Source organism: Sparus aurata, chromosome 16 (genome assembly GCF_900880675.1).
Source record: "Sparus aurata chromosome 16, fSpaAur1.1, whole genome shotgun sequence".
Classification (NCBI taxonomy): Eukaryota; Metazoa; Chordata; class Actinopteri; order Spariformes; family Sparidae; genus Sparus; species Sparus aurata.
Window position 1 is genome coordinate 5,159,205 of NC_044202.1, and position 25,502 is coordinate 5,184,706.

General features: G+C 41.7%; 2 protein-coding genes and 1 gene segment (V, D, J or C); all 3 read right to left on the minus strand.

Moving 5' to 3' along the window:
- Positions 1 to 25,502, minus strand: part of LOC115566089 (M1-specific T cell receptor beta chain) — a gene marked incomplete in the record, with an annotated part of 384,816 nt that overhangs the window by 86,535 nt on the left and 272,779 nt on the right.
- On the minus strand, positions 1,304 to 10,436 carry LOC115566088 (pancreatic secretory granule membrane major glycoprotein GP2-like). Its single transcript, XM_030391828.1, has 9 exons — positions 10,183 to 10,436; positions 9,332 to 9,420; positions 9,108 to 9,212; positions 3,734 to 3,894; positions 3,517 to 3,652; positions 2,869 to 2,963; positions 2,112 to 2,280; positions 1,783 to 1,897; positions 1,304 to 1,647 (listed from the first exon to the last, which is right to left on the minus strand). Exons 1-9 carry the CDS (start codon positions 10,268 to 10,270, stop codon positions 1,472 to 1,474), a joined length of 1,134 nt encoding a protein of 377 aa, XP_030247688.1. The 5' UTR covers positions 10,271 to 10,436; the 3' UTR covers positions 1,304 to 1,471.
- LOC115566098 (T cell receptor beta variable 7-2-like) lies at positions 20,332 to 20,876 on the minus strand. The segment is given in 2 exon segments: positions 20,332 to 20,714; positions 20,807 to 20,876. Coding segments are annotated over 2 exon segments (357 nt in total).

Consider the following 25,502-nt stretch of genomic DNA (forward strand, 5'->3'; position numbering starts at 1 on the left):
TGCAGAGGGGGAGGAACAAAGAGGCAGGGAAAAACAGGCAGGGCAAAAACACCAAAACACAGAACCCTCACAAACAGTTAGCTAAATTACGCAAGCATAGCTGGCAGGATAGCAAAGAGCTAAAAACAAACAGCCGGATCAAATAGTGTTAACAATTATGCTTAAAAGTTGCAGTTTCGTCGCAGATAATGTCGCCATCGTCTGTTTGCCTACAACAAGCTATTTCCACGAAAACATCTCAACATAAAAGTGTGAACTGACAAGTGACAAAACTTTAAAGTAAAACAAAAGAACAACAACAACAACATGGCCAGCCTGTTAGCATTAGCAGCTACACTTCGTTAGCCTAGCTTAGCCTGGGTAGCTTCTAGAAACTGCTTACCCGAATTTCGGGGCTCTCCGGGGGTTTTGTGTCACTACTTATTAAATTAAATGGGCTCCGTCGACATCAAGCAACGCGGAAACTACAGCGACATGATCACAGTGATAAATGTCTAAATCTTCTTATGATATGAACTGGCTGCAGCTGGTTCTCCGGCTATGAGTCCTTCGCTGGTCTGAGTTGGTCGGCATTTGTGTTGATCCTTGAGTGAGACGTCGCAGCACTGCGTCCTCACATCACCTCAGACATCATCCCGGTCACATTTAGGTTTATGGATGCAGGACTATGAGAGCACTGAAATAGACAAGAGGGGGAATACCCTGAGCTGAGGGCACTGGAGTTTAAACTGTTACCACTCCTGAGGTGTCTGTGCTGTTAAGTTTTATTAACTACAGGAAACACAAATTACTGACAAACACAAACAGGATAAAATAATGGTGGATTAAGTAGCAAGACTGTTTATAACACATAGTTTTCTCCATATTAATCCCATTATAAGTACAAAACTCACACTGACTATACCCGTCAAAGCATGAAACAGCATATTTCTCTGCGCCACAGTCTAAAAGTATTAATAACACACCAGTGAGTCACACTGTTGACTCAGTGACATGCTCCTTCATTAACACAAACACGGGGAGTGTGGTTCCTTTTGTGTGAATCCGCAAGTAAAATAGTCCCCAGCAACTTTATTATTTACTATAAACTATCCATCATGACCTTTAATAAATTAAAGTGAACAGGTTTGGTGCAGACAGACACTTTTCTTATTTATAATAACGTTGGCTAATAAAAGGCAATTGTAGAGCTAATCAACCTTCCCTGTAAACAAACAATGAAATACTTTACAAACCATTTATCAAGCAACTGTAAAGGCTGGAAAACAGTTTTCCATCATTCGAAGAAAATCAGTGACAACACTAAAGAGAGAGACTTTTATTATTAAGTTGATTTCATACAATTTTAGAAAGGAAGCAATTCTATGAAAAGAAACAAGACTTTCATAATTATTATAAATGTTTAAATCATGTACATGTTATGTATTTGTGTGGTCATTTCTTTGCCCAAGAAGGTCCCAGATTCCCTGATTCATGAGGCCACCTCTGAGATGTGGTGAATGTTGGACAGGGTGAGCTGTGCCTCTCGCGCCGGGTAGAAACGCCTTGAACGAAGCCACAGCCTACCGAACACTCCTGTGATCAGCAGCAGGACGACCAGCAGCCCCCCGAGGACAAAGGTCGCCACGGGAGGGACTCCGCCTGCATCTGAGGACAAAGGTTTACACGATTTACATATGAACCAAGTATGCTTATCTAGAATCTTTAAGCTTTGAAGATTTGAAAGCTAAAGCTTGAATATCCAGCTGAGTTACAGAGGCTACACAAAAGGTGAAAACATACTCGGATTGGGCTTTTCTCTGTTGTGTAATAGCCGTCTGATTGGTCCATAAGACACTGTATGGGACAGAGGGACATCTCTCCGTTTCCTCATCCATCTATATCCACTGTAACAGTACTGTTTGGCGAAGAGATGAGTAAAGCATTAAAGAGAGAGAGAGAGGTCAGGCAGTTCACATTCAAAATGAGGACCCCGCTAACTACAAGCTCATGTGGCTGTAAAACATTTCCAGACTCATGGGGGTCTATATTAAGGACATAAGCTGCACATATAGTAGGACACTTGTCCGGACTAGCCTCTGACTGCCAGTTGGAGGAATGAGCTCACTCACAGGCTGGCACAACCCCATGCCGTTGCGGCAGATCTGGACGTTGCAGTGGAGGAAGACGTTGGTGTAAGAGCTGCCGACAAACTTCAACATTTGTATCCTGAACGTGGCCTCCGGACCCTCGCCGTTCCTCAGCTCGCTCAGGATCTGTTTGTTTGACCACACCGGGCAGCTACGGGGGGGGGGAGACAAAGAAGCAGTCAGGGCGGCCTGGTGGTGGTAGTGAGATTTAAATCTATAATGAAATACTGTACTCTACGGGAGCAGATGTCAGCTCATGTGATGAAGTGCAAAGCTAAGAAATAATGTCAACACTCCCCAAGCGAGAGACAGATTTGTTTGAGTATTTTCTTTTCCCCCCGGCATTTCATTGCCCTGCTGTTGCAAACAGTACCAAATACTGCCTGGTTGTCAAGGACATGCGCAGCTGTTGAACTGAAACGCATATGGCCTCTCAGACAGCGGTCACATGACCGCCTCTGAGAGCTGTTGTCTGGCCCTCGCTCTCTAAGCAACAAATTCTCTTATTTCAGATTTCAACAGAGCTCCCTTAAGAGGACTTAGAGCTGTTTGCAAGTGTGGTGAAACAACAGGGCCTGACAGCTTTCCACAAGCAGGTTTCAACATGCCATCTATCAGATATCTTGTGCAAGATGGGAGTCTTGACCTATATGTATTCTTACTTTGTTTAGGTTTTGTCAGTGTAAACCTCTATTTTTCTTTCTGCTCTTATTATAAAATCAACTCAAACTATTCTGACCTGTCACTGATGAAGGTGTACTGGATGTAGCTGTTAGGATCGCTGGTTGGTGTCGCCCAGCATCTCTCTATCTGCAGCATCAGGTGAGCCGGTATCTACGAAAACAGACAGACAAGGTTGGTTAAAGGTCGAGTCACACAATTAATGCACTTCCACACTATAACACAAAATTATGATTCACAGTATGTAAACAACAGCCGGACAGAGAGGGGTTGTGACAACACTCAAATTACTGTCTGGTCACCGGTGGAGTGTTGTTGGACTTCCAACATCTCTTGGAACATCCTGCCGCACAACATCTTGCTCAAGATCGTGTAACACGCATAAGCGTATCCCAAAATAACTGTCAATAGTCAGTACACAGAATACAACGTCTTAGATTAATACTGATATCAAAACATTTGGTCACAAATATTGTGATATTTGATTTTTGTCATCGAGTCCTTGCATTTATGACGTGCTTTTGAGGAGATTTCCAAATTAAGATTGAATTCTGTTTCGCAATGCAGCTTTAAAATACAGCAATATAATTTTAAGGCCATGTCACCGAGCTCTAGCTCAGCATACACAATGATCAGGTCAGTGTGAGGTGTAAGCATGAAGTTCAAATAAACACAGTAATGTTCCTTGTCTGTAACGATCATTTACCATGAAAACTTTCACAAAGATTTCGTCCTCCAGCGTCAGCGATGGCACGGTGGTCCATCGGTCCTCAAAGGCTTCGTCCTTGTACAGCAACATTGACACTGAAAATTTCCCATCCTCTGTGTTCAGAGTGATGGGTCTGTAGAGAGAACACGATTAAAGAGGGAATTACATTTCCCTGTCAGTTCAGCAGTAAATCTGCTTTATTAGGAACACTTACTTAACATCAACTCTGATCATGTTTTCTCCGTTTGGCTGTTGGACCGTGTAGTTGATGGGGTAGCAGCACACAAATGTTATGTTGATGTAGTTTCTTGTTATGACGTCTGAAACGTTGTTGTGTATAGTGTTTATGAACATGATGTGCGTGTCATTTGATGCCTGAGGAGGGAAAGAAAAATATAAAAGTCAGTGGAAAAACAATCAAGAGATGTGTTAATCTCTACGTGCAATTCATTTCTCTAGCAATTGTTTCTCTTTATTTATTTCATTTTTTAAAGAAAATCGACTTTGTCCCCCAGTTAAGACATAATAAATATGTGAACATTTGATTTTGACAGTTTCACAGAAAATGTGGTTTCTACCTCAGATAAGAAAAAAAATCTTCTTGGCCTTCCTTAACATAATAAAAATCTAATTATACATTAATGGGTTAACAAAAAATAAAAAAGTAAAGCATATTATTCTTAAATATGACATTAGTGCTGCAAGTAAATAATTACATTCATTATCAACTTATCCAATTAACTGAATCTTTACCCAGTATGTTTTAGTTTACTTCAATGTATGACAGAGAAAAGCAACACATTGTCACATTTATGAACCTGAAACAATCAAAAGTTTGATATTTGTGCTTGAAAAATGTGTTAAAATGATTAATTGATTATTAAAACAGCTGCAGGTTGAATTTATTACTTTCAGTTATGCAATTAATTGACTAACTGTCAAAGTTCTACTTGAAATACAGCACAAAAGTCCAGGATAAATGACAGTAAGTCCCCTGTACACTTTATGTGTGACTGTGGGCAACATGATGCATGAGAATGACCAGTGGCGGGCACAGGTAGACACTGGGTGGTGCTAAAGCACCTGCCCTTTGCCCTCTGGACCAAGCAAGTGCCCTTTTGAAAGTTCGTTTTTTTTTTTTTTTGGTGGCCCATGCTGACATGATCATCTATAAGTGATCGTCGATTAAACGCGCGTGATAATAATGCCCCAATTAATATTCCCTCTACCCCCCACCCCACCCGCACACACCTCTGTCAACGTGAACGCGCAGAGCAGACAAATGGAGGCGCGTTGTAGCAGCAGACAGTGCACAGCTGCAGCCCAAACACACCTCCTCCCCTGCCCACCAGCCAGGTAACACTAGTGATGGGAACGGCAGTTCTTTTTACTGTACTGAATCTTTAGAATCCGTTCATTAAAATGATTCATTCAAAAGATTTGTTCACCGAATCGTTCAGTGCTCTCCAACCCCCTGAACTGATAAGCAGCCAAACGACCCGTCATTCAGTTCATGATTCAGCCCTGAGGTTCACGTTCACTTACTGAGAGATGGTGCGTTCACGGACCATAGTACACAATCATTCGCGGGAGACGCAGCGCTGCTTTGAGTGGTATACATGCACTAAAATTATGACACGGTGAAAGTGTCCTCTGTGTACAGTAAAATCAATTAACATGATGCTACACGGATGTTAGCAACACAGTGCTAGTTTTAGCAGTACGGTCACTGAACGTGAATCAACTCCTCTGCCCTCAGTGAGTGACTGACTGACACAGCGCCACTTTCGGCATAGTACCTGAACGAGAATCACGTCCTCAGCGACGCGAATCATGAGTGAGTGACAGCACGAACGTGATTCACGTCCTCACGTGAATTACGTTACCTGCTGAGAATCACGTTCGCGAACGTGAGTGACTTTTACTGTGCAGTAAAATCACTTAACATGATGCTACACGGATGTTAGCAACACAGCGCTAATTTTAGCAGTACAGTTACTGGACTTGAATCAACTCCTCTGCCCTGAGTGAGTGGGTGAGTGACACAGCGCCACTTTCAGCACAGTACGTGAATGAGAATCACGTCCTCAGCGACAGTTCTCTGTCTGCAGTAGGTTCACGAATCATGAACGTATCACAGCGCGAACGTGAATTACGTCCTCACAGTTCTCTGTGTGAGTCGCGGCAGTTCCACTCCCGGCCGGCATGCTCGCGGCTGAGCTCAACTGAACTGAGAAAGGAACGAATCAGTTCTTGAAGTGATTTCGTTCACTTCGTTCTCTCAAAAGATTTGTTCGTTTGAACGACACGTTCGCAAACGACACAACACTAGGTAACACATAAATGAATCGAGTCGAGTGTGTTGTTTGCCCCCTAATCCTCAGTTGCCAAGCTATAACTCGCATTTATTTGTTTCTGTTGTGAAGTAGCCTGTCTCAACGCCACACAGCTGGGCATACATTAGCCGACTGCTCACCTGCTTAACAAGCTAGACGCTACCCAAAATCAATAATAGATATGACGTGATGATGACCACCGGTAGAGTTTGTCATTGGTATCCTACAGCATGTGTATCTATCAGTATACTTACTTATGATGAATATTTAGTAGGCTATTGTGTAGGTTTACATTAGGCTACATAATTAACACTTGCAGTAATTTATTTGCTAAATGACAAACAGGCAATTCCCAATTGCCTGCAGAAAAAGTAGCCCTGTGTCTTGTTGAAATATAACCAAACAGTCTTATTCATATTGTTGGTCTCTTTTTATTTACCAATTGCAGCATAATGCCAAAACGGAGGGGTAAGACAGGAAAAAGAAAGGGAGCTACAGCAGGCAGCCCAGGGGAGCAGCTCTCTGCTCTCCTGGATAAAAGCATCCACCAGCAGCAAGGAGGAAGAGGAAGATGAAGATGAAAGGTCAGAGTCAAGAGTCATGTTCACTGTTTAGGGCATTTTAAAGCTCAGATTTTAAAGTTGAACTGTTCCTCTAATTTTACTGAAATATCTTAAAAGCTGTCCCCATTTTATTTTAACTACACAAAGTGGTTTGGCTGTACTACATTAGACATTAAGCTATTTTAGCTAATTATATTATTTTGTACCAACAAGTTATTTCTATGTTACAAGACTTGCAGTAATCTTGTATTTACCTTAATAGGCTATATTCAACTTTAAAAAATAGGCTATTACTAAAACTATTATTATTCTATTCTAGGCAGCTACAGCAGGGAAGCAGTAGGCTTATTTTTTAAATCTCACACTGCTACAATAAGGCAGCCGTCAGTTCTACATGCCGCATAAAGTGCCCTTATTTTTCACTGAGCACCTGCCCCCCAAAATGTCTGTGCACGCCATTGAGAATGACGTGACGTAAGATGGGCTTAGAGCACTGCTGTGATTTCCAGTTGTGAGACTCACATTAAAACGCAACAGGAGCCATTGAGGTTCCTTTACGTAACCTCTCTCTCCCTGTGCTGTAACCTCTACAGTCATCATCCTCTCACACACTGTAAATGTGAGCGACGCTGCTCAATATTCAACTGTTGGCAGCTGACGTAGGAGAAACCATAAAATGGCTTCATGTTTCAAAATAAATGTCTGACCTTTAAACCCAACCATTCATTCACCCTTTTCTCTGACGGCTGGTTTAAAAACATTCGAAGTTCAAGGTGAAAGCAAGATTGACAGCTCTGGCATTCTTCTTCTTTGGCAACAGTCACCTAATCCGGAGCAGGCTTCCTGTCCTCAGCCGCTATGAGCAAAAACCTTGTAAAAACTGCTGAGGTGGAGAAGTGGGAGATTTCCTCCCAGCAGAAAGCTCTTTTAACCTTTCGCTTGCTTTACAAAGAAAATAAAAATGCATTCCAAGCAAACAATTCAAGGACACTTTGTAGGGCTGAAGTAGGGATTTAATCCTTGCCGAAGTTTAAATCTTTGAGAGTGGCTGGATTAAAATAACGAGGGAGCTGGTTGGCCGATGATTTAGGGCCTTTCTTTTCATTGAACATCAACAAATTATCATCATTTCCATGTAAATCCTGATAATTAGAACTGCAAGGCCATTCAGGGTCCCCTTCCTTCTCTGAATAAGGTCCTGCACTGTTTTAGGCAAAAGGAACAACGCCGTCCTTCTCTCTTGACATACACGCCACACCCCCCACCCCTTTCCTTTCTCTTCACTCCTTGTATGTATGTGCCTTTCTCTGTCCATCTTATTGTTCTTTGCTATGAGCTAAGTCCATGTGAACACAGAGCCTCACAGTCCACATTTACGTCACAGATTTCGGGGGGAAAACTGGCATGAGAGCAGGCCCGGTTCTAGACTGCCTTGATTGTGGGGGCAGTAAGAAATGTTGATGGGTCACCAACTGCTACTGTTTTAAGTGCCATAGGGATGACGTTTTTTTGTATGCCTACCAGTCTATGATGCCAACCCAGACGTAAGCATGGCAGATTCGCCGTGGTTCCATCGGCAAAGCTCTAACGGGAATTATTTTTCTGGATTGACGAAGAAAACAAATTCTGTAGCCAACTAATTATTGATGTCAGTCTACTAACATATTTTCGATTTAAATTTGAAGCTACAATGTAATTGGCATTTTACATTTTAAACCCACCTTCACCTCCCCGATGTAGGAGGACAACTTTATCAATGCCCAATTATAATTTGTTATCTAATATTAAATGGAATATAAACCTAAATATTGCGCAACTGGCAGATAGAACTTTTGACGCACGGTAAGAACACACACTTTTGAGCCCAAGTCTCTCTTGAATGTGTGTTGTTTAATCCTGTCGGTGGGGTGGGTGAGGCTCATGGGCCAACAGGACTAACAGCTGGGCTGGCAAGGGTTGAAAGTTGAAACCCGCTTCACAACCGATACGTAGCCTGCCTGTGTGACGCTTCCCATGCTGCAGAGCGGGACAGAGACAAACTCGGACAGCTTCATGTTTCAATATAAATGTCTGACCTTTAAACCCAACAATTCATTCACCCTTTTCTCTGACGGCTGGTTTGAAAACGTTAGAAGTTTTTTTTTTTTTTTTTTTCCGGAATGAAGCGGGGTCGGTTTGGTGGGGCAGCCAAAGCATTTGGGGGGGCATTGCCGCCCCGTGCCCATGCCTAGAACTGGGCCCGCATGAGAGTCTGGTTTGATTCAAGCTATTCTTACTGCTATTTAAATGTAATTCCATTGATTGATTTACTAAATAAGGCTGATGTTTAATGCTTAAAAAGATCTTTGTGACTGTATTGTTGACCTTTAAAAAATCAATTAATGCAGGGTTAAAATGGGTGCAGGATTATTCTTTAATTGAGGATTTGGCTCCCTGCGTTACAAAAAAGGATCCTGATTGGACGACAAGTTCCCACAACAACCGCAGACATTGTAAAATAGCTGATTTATTATGATGATCGTATGTGTTCAATATTGGTAGTTTGTCTTCATATCTTTTGTTCTGAGTTCTTCTTGATGTCTGAGTTCACGTGCAACGTTTGATTAGTTTGACTCCTGAAGACACTTCCTGACTAACAAGTCCTCACTGACTTTAATGCAAATGTCGAGCCAAAGATCAGAGGTGATACCATTATTGTCCCGCAGTCGGAGAGGTTCGTCTTTAAGCTGTAATCGTAGCCGTATCCGACTTCGACGCCGCGGCAATTCGGGTCATTCAAATGCAAATCCCAAACCTAAACATGAAACGGACAATAAGAAAAATCAGTTGCGGGGAAAAATCTCACTGCAAACAATTTAGGATATCAGTGTGTGGGAATGTCAAAGCTTTTGAGTTTTGCTGCCGCTCACTTACTGGAACTGGAGGCACTTTGTTGAGGAAAAAAGCTCTGGGGATAAAAATCGCCATACTGTTGTTTGTACAGATGACAGTTTCATTGAGCACTAATAGAAAGAAGATCAGAACAGATTATTTTAACTACTGGCACAAAAATAATTGATTCAGAGAGTCAACATTCGTCCTATTATATTCCATTAATTTGTGTATGTTTACACACTTTTATGTTAATTCTTGGATGAATCCATATATTTAACATGCAAAATCTAAAAGTCAGTGGTGGAAAGAAACATTCACTAAAGTACTGTAGTATCTCTACATTTTCTGCTCCTTTATGCTTCTGCTCAACTACATATCCGTATAATTTTTACACTACATCTTTTATCTGACTACCGAAGTTCGTTTGCAAAATTAGATTTTACACACAAAACACTTAAAATATCAAATAAAATATGAGATGTTACATCATGTAGTTAAAACAAGCTCTACGTTGACCAGCTATTAAATTAAAATGAATGATTAAAACTGAAGTCTGACGGGTCATTCTGCTGCACGAGTACTTAGACTTTTGATAATCTTGACCTTGCATTTGGTAAGATTTTGAATAATGTGCAATTGTATTGTGTTTCTATTTTAAATGCATAATATCATATGTGACTGTAGCTGATGTGACAGAAACTGGCAACACCTTAAGGAATGTTTTACTCGACTAAGTATTTGGAGAACACTACAAAGCCCCTGCAAACTAAAACAAGCTAAACAAATAATTGTCAATATGAAAAATCTCTCTCTAATGACTCCTTTAAAAATCAGTTAGTTTGACACTTGACCTTTGGTTCCTGCTCGTTTGATGTGAGGTGTGAGCTCACCCTTCTCCTTGGACTCCAGATACACTGCCGAGGTGACCATCCTCATGGTGAACAGTAACCAGGCAAAAACCACACTGGCAGGTGCCATCTTCCAAGGATTGTCCCTCCGGTTTGTTTTAGCTCAGCCACTCCACTACCGTTACCTCGTGGCCCTTTCGCCCTGAAACTCTATGAATCTCTTACTCCAACCCTCGAAACACGGCTCTAATGAACTGGGAGCCTCCCTCTGGCCTTAAAACACCAGCCTGAATGATGTTCCCACCAACAATGAGATTCACACGCACATAAATAGGGGAAACTGAGGGGAGTCCAAGGTAACACGTATGTTACCGCCTACTGCGATGATGTCCTCTTAGTAAACATCTTAACAACTGTTTCTTACTACAGGGAGCAACAAGACGGCTGGTAACCATGTAAAGAGGAACAACAGAGCTGGGCTGGCCTTCTTTGTTGTCTACATCTTTTGTCTGGACTTTGAAACAGAAGAAATGGAATAAAACAACCACATATCCTCTGAGATTGTTGGGACAATCTGTGAGTTGTAATGTAAGAGGAAGATTAGACCATTTCCACTCTTTTATGAGTTTCATTTACAAGATTAGTTTCCAAGACACTGAATCTTGTGCTGTTTTTGTCTTGCAAATAAGACAGGTGTAAGCGTCGGGCTGAACTGTCTGGCATTGTTTTAGCAGATAAATAGCTTAAAGAAGATCGTCTGCTGGGCGAAAATCTCTCACTCTTCTGTTGTGAAGGTCAATGGCCTCCTTCCTGCTTCCAATCTTTACAACACAGAAATAAACCACAGGAAAAACACCAAGGCCGACAACCTCTGGCCATCGACAGTCTTTTATTTCCTGACTGCTGTGAGAATCCTATTAGTGCAGCAGATTAGTAAAAAAAAAATGTTCACTTTGGTATACAAGCATGAAATTTGGCACAGATACTCTCTAAGGGCCACTATTTTGGAAAAAGGTGTTTGAAAAAATTCAATTTGGCAGCCATTTTTCAAGATGGCCGCCATTGCTATTCAATGCTTATTATATCAGATATTCAAACAGTGATCCAAGCATAAACTTTTATACAAATACAAATACTCTCTAAAGGACATGTTAATGGAAAAAGGTGCTTGTCCCTCAAAAATTCAAGATGGCCCCTATTTTTAAAGATAGCCACCGTTCCTTTCGAATATTAATTATTTCAATTGTTCAAATGGCGATGCAAGCATAAAATTAGGCCGAAATACTCTTCAAGGAACATGTTGCTTGCTAATGCTTATTATATCAATTATTCAAACAGTGATCCAAGCATAACGTTTGATACAAATACTCTCTAAAGGACATGTTAATGGAAAAAGATGTTTGTCCCTCATAAATTCAGGATCGTGACCATTTTCAAGATGGCCACCATTTCTGTCAAATAGTCATAATGTCTGCTTTGTCTGCCTCCTCTCCTTTGACCTGTCCGGCTTAGTTAAACTTGCCAGGGATATAAAATCCCCGCCAGCATAGTTCTCAGGTTCATTGGAGTACACAAGCCTCTCCACCATGGCAAGGTGCTGTCCAGAGAGGAAGGGCCAATAAAATTCTGGATGGAAACCATTTTTCAAGATGGCTGCCATTCCTGTCCTATGTTCATTGCCACTGTTTCCAAATAGTGATACAGAAAATATGCCACAAATACTCTGTTAAGGACATTTTTTGGAAAAATTGGATGGCCAATAAAAAATTCAAAATGGAGACCTTTTCCAAGATGGCCGTCATTTCGGTAGTATGTACACTACAAAAATTTGCAAAAATATGGCCACACTTTTAGAAAAAGGCAATCGCAAAAATTCAAGATTCATTTTTCAAGGTGGGTGTTGCTTTAATAGTGTACTCTGTTGGGGCTGCGTTAAAAGGAAGAATTGAAAAAAAAAACATAAGTTCTATTCACATTTTTAACAGCTCAAAGGCCTTGTGGTTAGAGTGTCCAACCTGAGATTGAGAGGTTGTGCCCTGCTGAGTCATAATAAAGCCTGTTAAAATGGTAGCCAATGCCTCCCTGCTTGGCAGTCAGCAAGTGTTGTATTGGGGGCAACATATCCAGGAAGGTGTATATATACATCACGGTCCAGAGTCAGGAAATTGGCTTTCGGCCCACCGCAAGGCTACTTACTTTTTTATTCACATTTGCAATTGCACAGTTCGTGCAAGTGAAACCCAATCTAAACCATTTGCATCTTCCACGGCACTCTGATTTGCAGCCACACTTGGCTAGTTGTTCACAACTTTCTGCAACTGGTGCATTTGCTGTCCAGAAGACTCCCCATTGTTCACCAAGCTTTTCATCCCCAGGCTTCATATGGCCTCTGCTTTCGGGCAAACATGTCAAGTCAAGCCTCATCTACACTAACAGCTGTGCTTGATCATACAGCAGGACCACAAACTTCTCAAGGATCTCCAGGTCACTATCAGTCAGAACAGGAGGGTATTGACTTAGTTTGCTGAAGATAAGAGAGGCCTCAGGGAAAATGTCCCAGGTTTGCCAGGCACCTCAATCATTGACATAGTACACGTATGGGTATGAGATACAACTAGGTTTGGGTCACCTACACCTAGCCCGATCATTCATCCAGTGCCATTTAAATCCTGTGTGATCTGTACACCTTCCAGGTAAGTAGCTATACACGAACAAGTCATGTATTGCCCCACTTACCCTTGGCTCGGCTCTCCCGCGCTGGCACAACCTGTCAAATCAGGTGCGGCTATCTAACTACATCTATTACTAGCTAATTGATAAGGGGCTGTTAGACATCATTTGGGACACTAAACTTAGCGATACTATTACTTCTAGTCAAGAACTACAGTGTAAGTAAAACTAGATCAACTGAGTTCCACAGCAGTGAAGTCACCAGTGTGCCTTGTTTGTGTAATGTCATTCACTCTATTAAACAAAACCTTCCTTAACTCACTAAATTGAGCTCTGACAGAAATGGTGGTCATCTTGAAAATGGTCTCCATCTTGAATTTTTGAGTGGCACACACCTTTTTCCATGAGAATGTTCCCTGACGAATATTTGCACCAAATTTGATGATAGCATCACCATTTGAAAAATTGATGTAAGGATTAAAGAGAAATGGCGGCCATCTTGAAAAATGGTTGCCATCTTGAATTTTTGAGGGACAAGCACCGTTTTCCAAAAAACATTCTTAAGAGAGTATTTTCACAAAATGTTATGCCTACATCACTGTTTGAACGATTGACATAATGAGCATTTGACATAAATAGCAGCCATCTTGAAATATGCCACTAATCTGCTCCACTATAATACAACCACAGCAGCAGGTGTCTTGGAGCAGTTTATTCTGTCTCATTCAAAACCACGATGTAGGATGGTGCAGACTTTTTGTACAGTTCAGAGGGAAATTTTGTCAGCGTGTTTCTCGAGCTGCACAGTAGTAAACTGCACTGTCCTCCTGTCCAACAGGTTTGATTATAAGAGAGCCGTTCTTTGCTGTAGTCCCACTCATGTCTCCAGAAATATTAAAATTCTCTTTATATGGATCTTCCATTGTAACAGTTTTGAAGTTTAAATGTCCAATGAGCTTCATAGCTGTGTCTCCAGGTGACCGCTGGTACCAGAGCATCACCCTGTAGTCAGTTTTGTCATGGCTGCAGAAAATCTGCACTGTGTCACCAGGTTTTGTGACCAGATCAGAGTGAGACTGACGGACCTCGACACCCAAACAGACACCTGAACAGGGACAGAAAATAAAGAAGTCATTAATTTAAAGTGAAACAATTTCCACATTCAGAGCAGCTTATTGTATTTGAGGAAGCTGTTTACCTGCCAGGCAACAGAAAAAGACACAGCGGATCATTTTGACCCCCTCAACATAAAAAGTCCCTCATGAAACGCCAGCCAGAGTTTTTAGGGATATAAGACACATCACACAAGAGATCACACCAAAAATAAAGTGACTCCTTCTACTGAACTGACTGATGTTTGAAAAGGAAAGCAAAGGGTGTAATAGGCCGGGAAACATAATGACATCAAACCACGAGCAGCTGGCTGGGAGGAGCCTGTTCACGCTCTGATTAAAGCCATGAATGCTGATAGAGGTTTGAGAAGTTTTTGTGTGAAGAGAAAGGAAGAACAGTCACTGTGCTTTATTTGCTGGCAGCACAGTAATCAATCAATCAATCAACTTTATTTATAAAGCACTTTTCATACATGAGTATGTAGCACAAAGTGCTTTACACAGGAAACATAAAACAATAATAAAGAAAGCCCCTCCCTCCCACCCTCCGTACTATATACATGCACACATACGTACACACACATACACACACACACACACACACACACACACACACACACACACACACACACACTCTTACTACAGGAAATAAGGAGACATGGCAAGGCACTGAGGATTGAGGAAATGCCACCTTTCGGCCGTCCACACAGGGAGGAGTCACAGGCTGTGCCACGGGGGGCACCAGTGCCCAGGCCCCCCACCCTGACAGACAACGACTGGCTGGGCCAAAGGGACCCAGGGACAGCACCCCCAGCAGCATCCCAGACACAGCTCCCAGTGTGGAGGACCCCCCTGAGGAAACTCTGGAGTTAACCCTTAAAAACTAAAAACATAAGATAGGATAAAAACCCTGACAAAAGATAATTTAATGAAGTGAACAGTTAAAAGGATAAAATGCATAAGATAATAATAAATAAAATAAAATAGTATCGAAGATAAATAATACAAATTAAAAAAATTAAAAAATACACCGCAATGTGCTCAAGTCCAGATGTTTGGAACGTGAGTGAGACGTTCTTTGCTTCATTTCCGTCCAAATCTCCAGTAATATTGAACTGTTCATATGGATTTTCCATTGTGACACCTTTGCAGTACAAATATCCAATGAATTTCATAGCTGTGTCTCCAGGTGATCGCTGGTACCAGTAAATTACCCTGAAGTCTGTTTTGTCATGGCTGCAGAAAATCTGCACTCTGTCACCAGGTTTTGTTATGAAATCAGCTGGAGACTGACAGACGTCGACACCCAGACAAACACCTGGACAGAGAAAGAAAATATCGAAGTCATTCCTTTAAATCAAAACAATTTCTACATTCAGTGCTTATATGTGACAGCAGATTGAAGACGACCTTTGTGTGACTGTGATGGATGAAAAATTATACTGATCTTTTTACCTTTACTACTGTGTATCATTACATGATTATATATTAATTAAATCTATCATCATGATCTTTATTATTATCTACTGTACCTCACTGCAGTGCAGTGCTGCTTAATGAAGCAGTTATAACTGGTGTTGCTGCTGTGTCACATGGTGTCAGTGGTTTCCTGGTGGTGTGCTGTTATCTGCTGGGTTATTATGGAGGTTTTTGTACGAGACAGTCACTGACTTTATCACTGTGCATACTTGCTGCTGCAAAATATTCTCCACTGTCTTCAGGGTGTCTCGCTTTCAGGATGTGAAGATAAGCTTCTTTCTCTCCATCTCCACTCACATCAAAGTGGCTCTGAAATGATGTCTCAACAGTAGGACTTTTATACCTCATAAATCCGATCAGCTTCAGAGCAGTGTCTCCCGGTAAGCGCTGGTACCAGAGAATAGTGTCATAGCTCGAGATTAGATGTGAACAGTTCAGCTTGGATTCACCATCTGGATTCATGAAGAGATCAGGTGGAGACTGAAATACTTGTTTTGCTTTATCGAGGTGAACTCCTGTAAACAGATGAAGACACAGTGTTAAGCAGTGCTGTGATGATAAAACCTTATTGTGTGTTTGAATGAAATTCCTTCAAATCAAAGATTAGTGGATGTAAATATTCCTTTATGATTTTTTTAAAGAGTTGATTCCAAATTAAATGTAAAACGAATGTCTTCATGAATGTACAATACCTTTAATCCAGAACAAAGTCAGGATGGAGACGATGAGATGAGACGGCTTCATGTTTAATGTGAAGAACCAGTCAGAGTCTCTGCTGTGCTTTGTGGATCAGAAGGAGGGGCAGGAAGTGATGTAGAGAAATCAGAGCACATGTTGACTCCTTTAATTGAATTACAACAGTTTCACTGGCGGGTAGTTGATGAGCAGTTTCACAAAGTGAATTCAAACCGAGCAGAGACATTGAGAGAAAGTGAGGTAGAAATCCCAGGATGGAGACAGTGACTGCAGCTGGCTGGTGAAAACTACAGTTAATAACAGATGGTGATCAGTTTTTGTGCAGCTGATGGGAGATTTGACTCAACGTGCATCTCGAGCTGCACAGTAATACACCCCGCTGTGCTCAGACTCTTTCAGGTCCTGTATGGACAGAGAACCATTCTTTGCTGTATTCCCACTTAACTTTCCAGTGATACTGACATGCTCTTTATATATTTCTTCATAGTTGACTCTATTGTAATCTACATATCCAATGAGTTTCAGAGCTGCGTCTCCAGGTGACTTCTGGTACCACAGCATCACTGTGTAGTCAGTGTGTCCGTGAGTACAGACAAGTTGTACGTCATCTCCCGCCTTTCTGATGAGAGCAGGGGGATACTGATGGATCTGAACCCCCAGAGAAACACCTGCTGTGAGCAGAGCGGGACAGATTATTGATTTCAGACGTGAAGTTAAGCAGTAGAAGTTGTTCAGAATGAAGCAGTTGTTACCTGCGAGGAAATAACAGAAGAGAAATCTAATCATCGTGTAGAGATCTGACATGAAGCACTGAGCTGATCTAAAGTAATGGATGATATAAAGAGTTGAGTGATGATGTAGAAAAGAGGAGTGGCTTCGTGTGGCTCTATATATGCTCTTCCTTTCACCTCATTCCCAGAAAGAAATGACAGAATTAATTAATCTTTGGTTTGGTTTATATTTTAGTAACCCTATATGATAGATACACAGTTGTATTTACTGACGATGCGACTGCAGCTAACCATAATACAACCACAGCAGCAGGTGTCTTGGAGCAGTTTATTCTGTCTTATTCAAAACCACGATGTAGGATGGTGCAGAGTTTTTGTACAGTTCAGAGGGAAATTTTATCAGCGTGCTTCACTGGCTGCACAGTAGTAAACTGCACTGTCCTCCTGTCCTACAGGTTTGATTATAAGAGAGCCGTTCTTTGCTGTAGTCCCACTCGTATCTCCTGATATATCAAAATTCTTTTTATATGGATCTTCCATTGTAACAGCTTTGAAGTTCAAATATCCAATGAGTTTCATAGCTGTGTCTCCAGGTGACCGCTGGTACCAGAGCATCACCCTGTAGTCAGTTTCGTCATGGCTGCAGAAAATCTGCACTGTGTCACCAGGTTTTGTGACGAGATCAGAGTGAGACTGACGGACCTCGACACCCAGACAAACACCTGAACAGGGACAGAAAATAAAGAAGTCATTAATCTAAAGTGAAACAATTTCCACATTCAGAGCAGCTTATTGTATTTGAGGAAGCTGTTTACCTGCCAGGCAACAGAAAAAGACACAGCGGATCATTTTGACTCCCGCAACCTAAAAAGTCCTTAATGAAACGCCAGCCAGAGTTTTTAGGGATATAAGACGGATCACACAAGAGATCACACCAAAAATAAACTGACTCCTTCTACTGAACTGACTGATGTCTGAAAAGGAAAGCAAAGGGTGTAACAAGTCGGTGAACATAATGACATCAAACCACAAGCAGCTGGCTGGGAGGAGCCTGTTCACGCTCTGATTAGAAACCATAAATGTTGATAAAGGTGTGAGAAGTTTTTGTGTGAAGAGAAAGGAAGAACAGTCACTGTGCTTTCTTTGCTGGCTGCACAATAATACACCGCACTGTGCTCACGTCCAGATGTTTGGAACGTGAGTGAGACGTTCTTTGCTTCATTTCCACCCAAATCTCCAGTGATATTGAACTGTTCATATAGATTTTCCATTGTGGCACCTTTGTAGTACAAATATCCAATGGTTTCATAGCTGTGTCTCCAGGTGACCGCTGGTACCAGTAAATGTACCTGAAGTCTGTTTCATCATGGCTGCAGAAAATCTGCACTCTGTCACCAGGTTTTGTGATAAAATCAGCTGGAGACTGACGGACCTCGACACCCAGACAAACACCTGGACAGAGAAAGAAAATATCGAAGTCATTCCTTTAAATCAAAACAATTTCTACATTCAGTGCAGCTTATTGTATTAGAGGAAGCTGTTTACCTGCAAGGCAACAGAAAAAGGCCAAACACAGCATGTTTACTTTGTATGCACTCTACGTCTTCAATCTGCTGTCACATATAATTCCTTTATTATATGTGACAGCAGATTGAAGACGACCTTTGTGTGACTGTGATGGATGAAAAATTACAATGATCTTTTTACCATTACTACTGTGTATCATTACATGACTATATATTAATTAAATCTATTATCATGCTCTTTCTTTATTATTATCTACTGTACCTCACTGCAGAGCAGTGCTGCTGTAATGAAGCAGTTATAACTGGTGTTGCTGCTGTGTCACATGGTGTCAGTGGTTTCCTGGTGGTGTGCTGTTATCTGCTGGGTTATTATGGAGGTTTTTGTACGAGACAGTCACTGACTTTATCACTGTGCATACTTGCTGCTGCAAAATATTCTCCGCTGTGTTCAGGGTGTCTCGCTTTCAGGATGTGAAGATAAGCTTCTTTCTCTCCATCTCCACTCACATTAAAGTGGCTCTGATATGATGGCTCAACAGTAGGATTTTTATAACTCATAAATCCAATCAGCTTCAGAGCAGTGTCTCCTGGTGAGCGCTGGTACCAGAGAATAGTGTCATAGCTCGAGATTAGATGTGAACAGTTCAGCTTGGATTCACCATCTGGATTCATGAACAGATCAGGTGGAGTCTGAAATACTTGTTTTGCTTTATCGAGGTGAACTCCTGTAAAGAGATGAAGACACAATGTTAAGCAGAGCTGTGATGATTAAACCTTATTGTGTGTTTGAATTAAATTCCTTCAAATGAAAGATTAGTGGATGTAAATATTCCTTTATAATTTTTTTTAAGAGTTGATTCCAAATTAAATGTAAAACGAATGTCTTCATGAATGTACAATACCTTTAATCCAGAACAAAGTAAGGATGGAGACGATGAGATGAGACGAATTCATGTTGAATGTGAAGAACCAGTCAGAGTCTCTGCTGTGCTTTGTGGATCAGAAGGAGGGGCAGGAAGTGATGTAGAGAAATCAGAGCACATGTTGACTCCTTTAATTAACAACAGTTTCACTCGCGGGTAGTTGATGAGCAATTTCACAAAGTGAATTACATTCAAACCGAGCAGAGACATTGAGAGAAAGTGAGGTAGAAATCCCAGGATGGAGACAGTGACTGCAGCTGGCTGGTGAAAACCACAGTTAATAACAGATGGTGATCAGTTTTTGTGCAGCTGATGGGAGATTTGACTCAACGTGCATTTCGAGCTGCACAGTAATACACCCCGCTGTGCTCAGACTCTTTCAGGTCCTGGATGGACAGAGAACCATTCTTCGCTGTATTCCCACTTAACTCTCCAGTGATACTGACATGCTCTTTATATATTTCTTCATAGTTGACTCTATTGTAATCTACATATCCAATGAGTTTCAGAGCTGCGTCTCCAGGTGACTTCTGGTACCACAGCATCACTGTGTAGTCAGTGTGTCCGTGAGTACAGACAAGTTGTGCGTCATCTCCCGCCTTTCTGATGAGAGCAGGGGGATACTGATGGATCTGAACCCCCAGAGAAACACCTGCTGTGAGCAGAGCGGGACAGATTATTGATTTCAGACGTAAAGTTAAGCAGTAGAAGTTGTTCAGAATGAAGCAGTTGTTACCTGCGAGGAAATAACAGAAGAGAAATCTAATCATCGTGTAGAGATCTGACATGAAGCACTGAGCTGATCTAAAGTAATGGATGATATTAAGAGTTGAGTGATGATGTAGAAAAGAGGAGTGGCTTCGTGTGGCTCTATATATGCTCTTCCTTTCACCTCATTCCCAGAAAGAAATGACAGAACTTATTAATATTTGGTTAGGTTTGTATTTTAGTAATCTTGTAAAATAGATACACAGTTGTATTTACTGACGATGCGACTGCAGCTAACCATAATACAACCACAGCAGCAGGTGTCTTGGAGCAGTTTATTCTGTCTTATTCAAAACCACGATGTAGGATGGTGCAGAGTTTTTGTACAGTTCAGAGGGGATTTTTATCAGCGTGCTTCACTGGCTGCACAGTAGTAAACTGCACTGTCCTCCTGTCCTACAGGTTTGATTATAAGAGAGCCGTTCTTTGCTGTAGTCCCACTCAGATCTCCAGATATGTTAAAATTCTCTTTATATGGATCTTCCACTGTGACATCTTTGAAGTACAAATGTCCAATGAGTTCCATAGCTGTGTCTCCAGGTGACCGCTGGTACCAGAGCATCAACCTGTAGGTAGTTTCATCATGGCTGCAGAAAATCTGCACTGTGTCACCAGGTTTAGTGACGATATCGGAGTGAGACTGACGGACCTCGACACCCAGACAGACACCTGAACAGAGACAGAAAATAAAGAAGTCATTCATTCAAAGTGAAACAATTTCCACATTCAGAGCAGCTTACGTATTTGAGGAAGCTGTTTACCTGCCAGGCAACAGAAAAAGACACAGCGGATCATTTTGACACCCTCAACATAAAAAGTCCTTCATGAAACGCCAGCCAGAGTTTAGGGTTATAAGACGGATCACACAAGAGATCACACCAAAAATAAACTGACTTCTCTACTGAACTGACTGATGTTTGAAAAGGAAAGCAAAGGGTGTAATAAGCCGGCGAACACAATGACATCAAACCACGAGCAGCTGGCTGGGAGGAGCCTGTTCACGCTCTGATTAGAAGCCATGAATGCTGACAAAGGTTTGAGAAGTTTTGTGTGAAGAGAAAGGAAGAACAGTCACTGTGCCTTATTTGCTGGCAGCACAATAATACACCGCACTGTGCTCACGTCCAGATGTTTGGAACGTAAGTGAGACGTTCTTTGCTTCATTTCCACCCAAATCTCCAGTGATATTGAACTGTTCATATAGATTTTCCATTGTGGCAGTTTTGTAGTACAAAAAACCAATGAGTTTCATAGCTGTGTCTCCAGGTGACCGCTGGTACCAGTAAATGTACCTGAAGTCTGTTTTGTCATGGCTGCAGAAAATCTGCACTCTGTCACCAGGTTTTGTGATAAAATCAGCTGGAGACTGACGGACGTCGACACCCAGACAAACACCTGGACAGAGAAAGAAAATACAGATTTGAAATTAAATGAAATAATTTTCACATTCATAGGAGCTAATTGTTGTTAAAGGTTTTTTACCTGACAGCCAACAGAAAAAGAGAAAAAAGATCATTTTGACTGCCTCAAAACAAAAATAAAAGTTACTCAAAAGCTTTCAGACAACATGTCCAATCTATGTGTGGCCGAGGTTTGAAGAGGAAAGAGAGAATATGAGACAGCAGACATCACATAGAGCAGCTGTCTGGGAGGGGCCTGTTCAGGCTCTGATTCAAAACCAGAAGTGTTGATAAAAGTTGGTTGAGAGTTTTTGTATTAAGGAGAGGGGATCTGCAGTCACTGTGCATTACTGGCTGCACAGTAATACACTGCACTGTGCTCAGGGGCCTTCAGGTTGTGTATGAACAGAGAGCCGTTCTTCGCTGTCGTTCCACTCATATCACCAGTGATGTTAAAATGTTTTTTGAAAGGCTCCTCATATTCTCTGTTGTCGTAATACACGTGTCCGATGCGTTTCAGAGCTCGGTCTCCAGCGGATTTCTGGTACCACTGCATGAGAAAGAAGTCGGTCTTTTCATGGCTGCAGACGATCTGGACTTTGTCTCCAGGTCTCCCGAGGAGAGCTGGAGGAGTTTGGTGAACGTCGACACCCAGACAAACACCTGGGCAGAGAAAGAAAATATAAAAAGTCATTCATGTAAAACTGAGCAATTTCTACATTCAGCGCAGCTTATTGTACTAGAGGAAGCTGTTTACCTGCTAGGCAACAGAAAAAGAGCAAACACAGCATTTTTACTTTATCATAAAAAGTCCTCAAACGTCCTTTATATCACACCAGTCAGTTCAAACTGACTCACCATTAGCCTTATAAATAAACTGACTTCTCTACTGAACTGACTGATGTTTGAAAAGGAAAGGGAAGTGTTTAAAAGGCCGGGAAACATAATGACATCAAACCACGAGCAGCTGGCTGGGAGGAGCCTGTTCATGCTCTGATCAGAAACCATAAATGTTGATAAAGGTTTGAGAAGTTTTTGTGTGAAGAGAAAGGAAGAACAGTCACTGTGCTTTCTTTGCTGGCTGCACAATAATACACCGCACTGTGCTCACGTCCAGATGTTTGGAACGTGAGTGAGACATTCTTTGCTTCATTTCCACCCAAATCTCCAGTGATGTTGAACTGTTCATATAGATTTTCCATTGTGGCAGCTTTGTAGTTCAAGTATCCAATGAGTTTCATAGCTGTGTCTCCAGGTGACCGCTGGTACCAGTAAATTACCCTGAAGTCTGTTTTGTCATGGCTGCAGAAAATCTGCACTCTGTCACCAGGTTTTGTGATAAAATCAGCTGGAGACTGACGGACGTCGACACCCAGACAAACACCTGGACAGAGAAAGAAAATACAGATTTGAAATTAAATGAAATAATTTTCACATTCATAGGAGCTAATTGTTGCTAAAGGTTTTTTTACCTGACAGGCAACAGAAAAAGAGAAAAAAGATCATTTTGACTGCCTCAAAACAAAAATAAAAGTTACTCAAAAGCTTTCAGATAACATGTCCAATCTATGTGTGGCCGAGGTTTGAAGAGGAAAGAGAGAATATGTGACAGCAGACATCACATAGAGCAGCTGTCTGGGAGGGGCCTGTTCAGGCTCTGATTCAAAACCATAAATGTTGATAAAGGTTGGTTGAGAGTTTTTGTATTAAGGAGAGGGGATCTGCAGTCACTGTGCATTACTGGCTGCACAGTAATACACTGCACTGTGCTCAGGGGCCTTCAGGTTGTGTATGAACAGAGAGCCGTTCTTCGCTCTCGTTCCACTCATATCACCAGTGATGTCAAAATGTTCTTTGAAAGACTCCTCATATTCTCTGTTGTTGTGAAGCACGTGTCCGATGCGCTTCAGAGCTCGGTCTCCACGGGATTTCTGGTACCACTGCATGAGAAAGAAGTCGGCCTTTTCATGGCTGCAGACGATCTGGACTTTGTCTCCGGGTCTCCCGAGGAGAGCTGGAGGAGTTTGGTGGACCTCGACACCCAGACAAACACCTGGACAGAGAAAGAAAATATAAAGAAGTCATTCATGTAAAATTGAGCAATTTCCTACATTCAGCTGCAGCCTTATTGTATTAGAGGAAGCTGTTTACCTGCTAGGCAACAGAAAAAGAGCCAAACACAGCATTTTTACTTTGTCATAAAAAGTCCTCAAACGTCCTTTATATCACACCAGTCAGGTCAAACTGACTCACCATTAGCCTTATAAATACACTGACTTCTCTACTGAACTGACTGATGTTTGAAAGGAAAGGGAAGTGTTTAAAAGGCCGGGAAACATAATGACATCAAACCACGAGCAGCTGGCTGGGAGGAGCCTGTTCACGCTCTGATTAGAAACCATAAATGTTGATAAAGCTTTGAGAAGTTTTCCTGTGAAGAGAAAGGAAGAACAGTCACTGTGCTTTCTTTGCTGGCTGCACAATAATACACTGCACTGTGCTCACGTCCAGATGTTTGGAACGTGAGTGAGACGTTCTTTGCTTCATTTCCACCCAAATCTCCAATGATGTTGAACTGTTCATATGAATTTTCCATTGTGGACAGCTTTGAAGTACAAATATCCAATGAGTTTCATAGCTGTGTCTCCAGGTGATCCGCTGGTACCAGTTAATTAACCTGAAGTCTGTTTCATCATGGCTGCAGAAAATCTGCACTCTGTCACCAGGTTTTGTAATGAAATCAGCTGGAGACTGACGGACGTCGACACCCAGACAAACACCTGGACAGAGAAAGAAAATACAGATTTGAAATATGAAATAATTTTCACATTCATAGGAGTCTAACTGTTGCTAAAAGATTTTTACCTAACAGGCAACAGAAAAAGAGAAAAAAGATCATTTTGACTGCCTCAAAACAAAAATAAAAGTTACTCAAAAGCTTTCAGATAACATGTCCAATCTATGTGTGGCCGAGGTTTGAAGAGGAAAGAGAGAATATGTAGACAGCAGACATCACATAGAGCAGCTGTCTGGGAGGGGGCCTGTTCAGGCTCTGATTCAAAACCAGAAGTGTTGATAAAAGTTGGTTGAGAGTTTTTGTATTAAGGAGAGGGGATCTGCAGTCACTGTGCATTACTGGCTGCGCAGTAATACACTGCACTGTGCTCAGGGGCCTTCAGGTTGTGTATGAACAGAGAACCGTTCTTCGCTCTCGTTCCACTCATATCACCAGTGATGTTAAAATGTTCTTTAAAAGACTCCTCATATTCTCTGTTGTTGGAATACACGTGTCCGATGCGTTTAAGAGCTCGGTCTCCAGGGGATTTCTGGTACCACTGCATGAGATAGAAGTCGGCCTTTTCATGGCTGCAGACGATCTGGACTTTGTCTCCGGGTCTCCCGAGGAGAGCTGGAGGAGTTTGGTGGACCTCGACACCCAGACAAACACCTGGACAGAGAAAGAAAATATAAAAAGTCATTCATATAAAATTGAGCAATTTCTACATTCAGCGCAGCTTATTGTACAAGAGGAAGCTGTTTACCTGCTAGGCAACAGAAAAAGAGCAAACACAGCATTTTTACTTTGTCATAAAAAGTCCTCAAACGTCCTTTATATCACACCAGTCAGTTCAAACTGACTCACCATTAGTCTTATGAATAAACTGACTCCTCTACTGAATTGACTGATGTTTGAAAAGGAAAGAGAAGTGTTTAAAAGGCCGGGAAACATAATGACATCAAACCACGAGCAGCTGGCTGGGAGGAGCCTGTTCACGCTCTGATTAGAAGCCATGAATGCTGATAAAGGTTTGAGAAGTTTTTGTGTGAAGAGAAAGGAAGAACAGTCACTGTGCTTTCTTTGCTGGCTGCACAATAATACACCGCACTGTGCTCACGTCCAGATGTTTGGAACGTGAGTGAGACATTCTTTGCTTCATTTCCACCCAAATCTCCAGCGATACTGAACTGTTCATATGGATCTTCCATTGTAACAGCTTTGAAGTTCAAATATCCAATGAGTTTCATAGCTGTGTCTCCAGGTGATCGCTGGTACCAG

Bases quoted from the DNA above. Each gene is read 5' to 3' on its own strand.
- LOC115566088 (XM_030391828.1), bottom strand. From the start codon at position 10,270: ATGGCACCTGCCAGTGTGGTTTTTGCCTGGTTACTGTTCACCATGAGG. The intron at 9,421-10,182 runs GTGAGCTCACAC...TCTTTCTATTAG, and splicing joins TCTGGAGTCCAAGGAGAAGG to TGCTCAATGAAACTGTCATC. The intron at 1,648-1,782 runs GTATGTTTTCAC...CTTTGTCCTCAG, and splicing joins CAGAGAAAAGCCCAATCCGA to ATGCAGGCGGAGTCCCTCCC.